General features: G+C 46.4%; 1 protein-coding gene across 1 annotated transcript; it reads left to right on the top strand.

Moving 5' to 3' along the window:
- Positions 1-1,069: 1,069 nt before the first annotated feature.
- Positions 1,070-4,893, top strand: LOC101361470 (serine/threonine-protein kinase TAO3-like). Its single transcript, XM_023741695.1, is given in 3 exon segments — positions 1,070-1,144; positions 2,475-3,716; positions 3,718-4,893. Coding segments are annotated over 3 exon segments (1,950 nt in total). The 3' UTR covers positions 4,351-4,893.
- The last annotated feature ends 2,900 nt before the right edge of the window (positions 4,894-7,793 follow it).

Raw genomic sequence — 7,793 nt, 5'->3', positions numbered from 1 at the left:
ATCACAGGTGGGTGGCTTTAACAAACAGAAATTTATTTTCTCACAGTTTAGGAGGCTACAAGTCCGAATTCAGGGTACCGGCTCTAGGGAAAGGCTTTCTGTCTCCGCAGGCTCTAGAGGAATGTCCTTCCCTCTTCTAAGCTTCTGCTCCTAGGTGATTTTCATGTGTGTTGGTATCTCTTCCCTCATCTCTGCTTCTCTCTCGTTTAATCTCTTTTATATCTCAAGAGAGATTGATTTAAGACACTCCCTACACTAATACTATCTCCTAAACATAACAAAGAAGACCCATTCCCAAATGGGAGTTTAACCACAGGTATCAAAAAACCAAAACCAAACCCACTGCCATCAACTCAATTCTGATTCACAGCAACCCTACATGACAGAGTAGAACTGCCCCAATAGGGTTTCAAAAGAGCAGCTGGTGGATTTGAACTGCCAACCTTTTGGTGAGCATCCATAGTTCTTAACCACTGTGCCACCAGGGCTCCAACCACAGGTATAGGGGTTAGGATTTACAACACGTTTTCAGGAGACACAATTCAATCTATAACACAGGCCAAAATTAAAATAACTTCTTTCTAGGCTGCCAAACACTGGCTAAGGTTGATGAAAGGGAACTTAGGCTGCAATATTGTTTTGGGTCTCAGATGAGCCACCATCCCAGTTTGCTAGGGACTGAGGGCATTCTCCAGTCACAGGACTTTTTGTGCTAAAACCAGAAGCGTCCTGGGAAAACTGGGAGACAGAGCTAGCTTCGTGGGCACTCGCCAGTGCAGTAGCCCAGGGCCTGCGCTCAGAAGGGCCCATGCTTGGGGTTTAATGGTCTGCAGTCACCATCTTAAAATTCTTAATCATTTTTACTTTGAAGATGTGCCTTGCAAGTGAAGTCTGATGGGACAACGGAGCATGTGCCAGGTGCTTGGGTTCTCAGTTGACACACGATCCCACCTCCCACCACCTCCCTGCAGCCCCTGGACAGGTTCTCAGCCACCCACTTCCCTGTCCCACTTCCTCGACACCTGGCAGGCTTGGGTGCAGGCGAGGGGAGGGTTGGAGTCTTGCCCACATGCCTGAGGTGTCTCCGGCTGGGGCATGGCAGTGTTTGTCCCCGAGCCAGGATGGCAGCTCCACAGCAGGTCAGGTAGGCAATCTGGTGGGGTGAGCCTCTCACTCACCCTGATCCGGATACCAAGCAAGTCTTGCCATGGAGGGTCCAAACTTGTGGGTCGCCCATCCACCGTGGGTTGGGGAGATTGACTTCCCTACCCTGACCAGGTCCCATGCATTGGTCTGGAGGCTGGGAGAGCAGAAACCAGGCGGCTGGTGGGCCACATGTGCATCAAGTCCCAAAGCAGGACCCAGGTGCCTACGAGGGTCTGCGTTCCCAGGCGATCATCCCCATGCCTGAGGGAGCATGACATTAAATAGCAAATAAAAAGTACCATGACAGGTCCAGAAGAACCACAGAAGAAAGGAAAACATTCTATATTTTTGTATCTCTACTGGCACTGTTTCCTTCTTTTTGACCAAGGGGCCCCACATTTTCATTTTGCACTGTTGTTGTTGTGTGCCCATCCAGTGGATTCCGACTCACAGTGACCCTATAGGACAGAGTAGAACTGCCTCATATGGTTTCCTAGGTTGTGATCTTTACATGGGAGCAGATCAACAGGTCTTTTCTCCCAGGAGCCACTGGGTGGGTTCGAACTGCCAACCTTTACGGTTAGCAGGCGAGCACTTAACAATTGCGCCACAGGGCTCCTTTCATTTTGCAGTAGGCCCCATAAAAAATGAATCGGGGGGACCTCATACCATCAAGAAAGCAGTGCCAGGAGCAGAGCGCGTCCTTAGGATGGGCGTCCCTGCGCCTAGAAGCTCCTAGTCTGGGGGAACACTGAAGAGAAGAAGGCCGACAGACAGAAAAAGCCTTCCCCTGGAGCTGATGCCCTGAATTTGGACTTTTAGCCTACTTTAACTGTGAGGAAATAAATTTCTCTTTGTTAAAGCCATCCACTTGTGGTATTTCTGTTATGGCAGCACTAGATGACTAAGACAGAATTTGGTACCGAGAGAGTGGGGTGCTGCTCTAACAGATACCTAAAATAAGGAAGCGGTTTTAAAACTGTGAATGGATAGACATACAGCAGTGACAGAGGACCAGCAGCAGCAGAGAACCTACAGCAGCAGAGAAGCGGCAGCGGCAGATAACCAACAGCAGCAGAACCAGGAGACCAGTGCAAGATGGCGATGGAGCCGACCCACGGAGCGAGAGAGCTGAGTGCCTGTGTGCTCGAGGCTTCCTGGCAGAGTGGGGTGCCTCCAGGCACTTATACCGGTGGAGCTACAGAGCTTTGGAACACTTGCCCCAGCAGGGCAGATGCGGGCATGAGGCCCGAGGGCTGAGAGGCCACAGGAAGCAGAAGCTGAAGAGACAAGGGACACAAGAAGCTGAGCTGCCTCGGTCTCAAAAGCATGACTTTGTTCGACGAGATCGACCACTGCGTGTCCTGATTGACCTTATACAGAGGACAAAAGATGCTGTTCGTGAGCTAGATAACCTGCAGTACCGAAAAATGAAAAAAATTCTTTTCCAAGAGACAAGAAATGGACCCTTGAATGAATCACAAGAAGATAAAGAAAACAGCGAACATGGAACCAGCTTGAGCAGGGAAATGGACAGCCTGGGTAGCAACCATTCCATCCCAAGCATGTCTGTGAGCACAAGTAGCCAGAGCAGCAGTGTGAACAGCATGCAGGAGGTCATGGATGAGAGCAGCTCTGAGCTTGTCATGATGCAGGAGGATGAAAGCACAATAAATTCCAGTTCCTCCACTGTGCACAGGAAGGATCATGTATTCATAAGGGATGAGGCGGGCCACGGTGATCCCAGGTTTGAGCCGCTGCCTACCCTGTCAATTCAGAGCTGGGCCCTCCACTACCGGAACAGAGAGCGCTTTGCCACAATCAAATCAGCATCTTTGGTTACACGGCAGATCCATTAGCATGAGCAGGAGAACGAGTTGCGGGAACAGCTGTCAGGTTATAAGCGGATGCGGCACCAGCACCAGAAGCAGCTGATCGCCCTGGAGAACAAGCTGAAGGCTGAGACGGACGAGCACCGCCTCAAGCTACAGAAGGAGGTGGAGACGCATGCCAACAACTCATCCATCGAGCTGGAGAAGCTGGCCAAGAAGCAAGTGGCTATCGTAGAAAAAGAGGCAAAGGTAGCTGCAGCAGATGAGAAGTTCCAGCAACAGATCTTGGCCCAGCAGAAGAAAGACTTGACAACTTTCTTAGAAAGTCAGAAGAAGCAGTAAAAAATTTGTAAGGAAAAAATAAAAGAGGAAATGAATGAGGACCATAGCACACCCAAGAAAGAAAAGCAAGAGAGGATATCCAAGCATAAAGAGAACTTGCAGCACACACAGGCTGAAGAGGAAGCCCACCTTCTCAGTCAACAGAGACTGTACTGTGACAAAAACTGTCATTTCTTCAAGCGGAAAATAATGATCAAGCGGCACGAGGTGGAGCAGCAGAACATTCGGGAAGAACTAAATAAAAAGAGGACCCAGAAGGAGATGGAGCATGCCATGCTAATCCGGCACGACAAGTCCACCCGAGAGCTAGAGTACAGGCAGCTGCACACGTTACAGAAGCTTCGCATGGACCTGATCCATCTACAGCACCAGACCGAACTGGAAAACCAGTTGGATGGAGTACAACAAGAAGCGAGAAAGGGAACTGCACAGGAAGCATGTCATGGAACTCCGGCAACAGCCAAAAAACTTAAAGGTCATGGAAATGCAAATTAAAAAACAGTTTCAAGACACTCGCAAAGTACAGACCAAACAGTATAAAGCACTCAAGAATCAACAGTTGAAAGTTACTCCAAAGAATGAGCACAAAACAATCTTAAAGACACTGAAAGATGAGCAGACAAGAAAACTTGCCATTTTGGCAGAGCAGTATGAACAGAGTATAAATGAAATGATGGCCTCTCAAGCGTTACGGCTAGATGAGGCTCAAGAAGCAGAATGCCAGACCTTGAGGCTACAGCTCCAGCAGGAAATGGAGCTACTCAACGCCTACCAGAGCAAAATCAAGATGCAAACAGAGGCACAGCATGAACGCGAGCTCCAGAAGGTAGAGCAGAGGGTGTCTCTGCACAGAGCACATCTTGTGCAGAAGATTGAAGAGCTGGCTGCCCTTCAGAAGGAACGCAGCGAGAGAATAAAGTACCTACTGGAAAGGCAAGAGCGAGAGATTGAAACTTTTGATGTGCAGAGCCTCAGAATGGGATTTGGGAATTTGGTTACATTAGATTTTCCTAAGGAGGACTATAGATGAGATTAAATTTTTTGCCATTTACAAAAAAAAGAAAAACAAAAGAAATTCAGACCCTGCAAAACCACATTCCCCATTTTAACAGGCGTTGCTCTCACGCTCTCTCTCTCTCACTCTTACTGACATCGTGTCCGACTAGTGCCTGTTTACTCTTACTCCATCAGGGGCCCCCTTCCTCCCCCCGTGTCAACTTTCAGTGCTGGCCAGAACCTGGCCATCTCTTCTACTCACTCATAGTACACGTCACAGTATTGATGTGATTCAAAATGTTTCAGTGAAAGCTTTTGGAGACAATTTTAACAAAACCAATAAACCAACAACAACAACAAAAGTGGATGTATATTGCTTTAAGCAATCACTCATTACCACCAATCTGTGAAAGTAAAGCAAAAAAATAAATAAGTAAATAAATAATAAATGCCAAGGGGGAGAGAGACACAATATCCGCAGCCTTACACCTTAACTAGCTGCTGCATTATTTTATTTTATTTTATTTTTTTGGTATTTATTCATCAGGAATAAAAAAAATAAAAAAAAACAAAGTTTTATTAAAGATTGAGAATTTGATACATTTTACAGAAACTAATTGTGATGTACATATCAGTGGTGACATATTATTACTTTTTTGGGGATTGGGGGGATAGGTGGGGTGAAGAGATCTTGTGATTTTTAAGAACCTGCTGGCAAGAGTTTAACTTGTCTTCAGCATATTCTGATTGTATCATAATCATTTTCTCCTGTTGCAGAGGATGTGAATACACTAAAGGAGCTCACAGAACCCCAGTAGCATAAATTAGACTTTGGCAAATCACGTATTTTGTGTATAGAAGGAATTTAAGGAGAGGTATTACTTATTTTCATATTGTATTTTAACTTTTTCTCTGATCAAATTTTTTTACTTCCTCCTCCTGTTCCTCCCCCCACCTCACTCCTTTTCCATTTCAGTATTTGGAGTTCAACACTGTCTCTCAATCAGATCATCTTGATCTTTTTCTTTATTTCCCTTCCCGTCCCTAAGTCCCATATCTTGGTCATAAATATTGCATTATTCACACTTTCAAACTGTGTATTTTCTTACAATAAAAAATGATGGAAAAAAAAAAAAAAGGATCAGGCCCTGCTAGGAGGAACTGGTCCCCCTTTTTGGGCTCCCCTGCTTTGTAGGTGCCCTAAAGCACACCTAGGTTTAATCTCCCCTTGGGTTCACTTAGCCCTGCTCCTGGTGACCACCTGGATGCCTGGTCTGGGCCAGACACCTGTCATCACCCAGAACACATGCAAGGTGTAGGCCCAGAAAGAGCCAAGGACCCAAGCCTGCTTCCAGGAGAGAGGGCACTCATGGCTCCAACACTGACTCCACGCAGTGCAACTACCCGTGGTAACTAATCACCTCAACACAAAGAAGTACAACATGGTGGGGCTTCAGCTGCCTCAGTTCAAGTTCCAGCTCCTCCATTTTCTTGACCACTCTGGACAAAAATAAAGAAATACAGGCCCAAGCTGGGCTAAGCTATTTTACCTTTATCACTGCCAACCCTTGCAACAGGCCTACAAAGCGGGTTTTATTATTATCCTCATTTCACAGATGGGAGTATGATTAATTTTTGCAAGGCTAGCTAGCTAATATCAACAGCCCTGGGATTAAAACCCACTAGGTCTTTCTGATAGGAACCCTGGTGGCACAGTGGTTAAAGCACTCAGCTGCTAACCAAAAGGTGGGCAGTTTGAACCCATCAGCAGAAGAGAGACATGGTAGTCTTTCTGTAAAGATTACAGCCTTGAAAACCCTGTGGGGCAGTTCTACTCTGTCCTATAGGGTTGCTATGAGTAGGAATAGACTAGATGGCAACGGGTTTTTTTTTTTTTAAGGTCTCTCTGATTTTCTAAAAAAACACACACACTCAGAGGTTTGTCTAATCTTAATCACCCCCTACGCCCCCCTCCACACATACACCTGTGTGTTCACCTCCCTCCCTAGAGCCCTACTCCTAGGTGCAGGAATCATATCCCAGGCCTGGTGCACTGGGCTCAGCTGCCCTGCTCTTTGTCTCTCTCAAGGCTACATTCTAAGGCCCTCCATCTGTTCTTCTGAAACCGTCCACTTCATCTCTCATTTCTTGTTCCTCATTTTCAATTCCCATTTTTCTAATTATTCCCAATATTCTAAATGCTGTGATATAAACAAGCAACGCTTAAAATACTATTTCTCTACTTTTTAGCTTCATTGTAGCAGCTTTCCCACACAGGGCACGTGAGGTTTCCATCCTGCTGAATAACAACGGGGGCTTATCAACAACGAGCAGGAGGACATTTGAGTGTTTGCATAATTCGTAGTTATTGCTGCCCTCCCTCTAGTCGGTTCCCACAGGTTTTGGGTTTCTCTCCTCTGCTCTGGACCCAGTGAAATCCAGCTGTGTCACTGATAGAAAAAGATCTGGAAGAACCTGTACCACAATGTTAACAGTACTTAACCTGAGAACGCGTGTGAGGGCGAAGAATCAATACACTGCTGGATTATTGGTCTTTCTTTCAACAAAGCATATACATCTTTTGGCATCAGAGGTCTGGGGCTGTTAAGGACACCCCTCTCCCTTTTAACTGTTGAGCCAATTCAGATACAAACACAGGCCACTGGGAATTAAAATACAGTATCTGCTTTTTCACTGGATCTGAGGAGGCGGCTTGGATACACAGCCAAGGGGGGCTTCCTACCTCCCCCACCGTTGCCCACCAGCCCACCATAACCCCAGCCTGGCCCTTACAGTCTGCACCTAAGAAAGACTGGGTCTGCAGGTGACTACCTGGAGGGTCTCAGACTGCCTCATACCCTGCAAATGCAGAGGGCAGGAGCCAGAGGCAAGACAGCATGTGGGCATTAGACCTGCCCAGGCTCAGCAGAAGGCAGGTTTAGGAGAGAGCCAGAGCCAACGCCAACCATGGTCTTCTTACCATTTTAGACAAGTCAGAGACAGGTCATCTTGCGTCATGGGGAAATGAGTGTGAGGTAGAAGAGGCACAACTTTCCTCCCAAACCTGTCCAAGAGGGTCGACTAGTTGGCAGCAGTTAAGAGTTAAGCAGTTAATAGCAGTTACTATTTTATAGCTAGAGATAGAAACTTGGAGAAAGATAGGCTTCTCCCTAAAGTCATTTTAAAAGCATTTTTAAACAGCTCCTGTTCAATAAGTCTATGGAATTATTTGTTTATATATCTGTCTCCCCTATGGACTGTGAAGTCCCTGAAGGCGTGAACATGTTCTTCTTATCCTCTTGTCTTACTCCTCTCTGTGTTCTTAGGATTTGCTAGAGTAACAAATCACTGCTGAAAGAAAAGAAAGAAGGGAGAAAGAAAGGGGAAGGAGCCAGGAGCCATTCAAAACACTTGGTATATGGATTGAATTACTTTCTCCAAGAGAGAAGTGTTGAAGCCCTAACCCCTGGTACCTGT

This window comes from Trichechus manatus, unplaced genomic scaffold (assembly GCF_000243295.1).
Source record: "Trichechus manatus latirostris isolate Lorelei unplaced genomic scaffold, TriManLat1.0 scaffold00186, whole genome shotgun sequence".
Taxonomy (NCBI): domain Eukaryota; kingdom Metazoa; phylum Chordata; class Mammalia; order Sirenia; family Trichechidae; genus Trichechus; species Trichechus manatus.
This window is presented reverse-complemented; position numbering and strand designations above follow the sequence as displayed.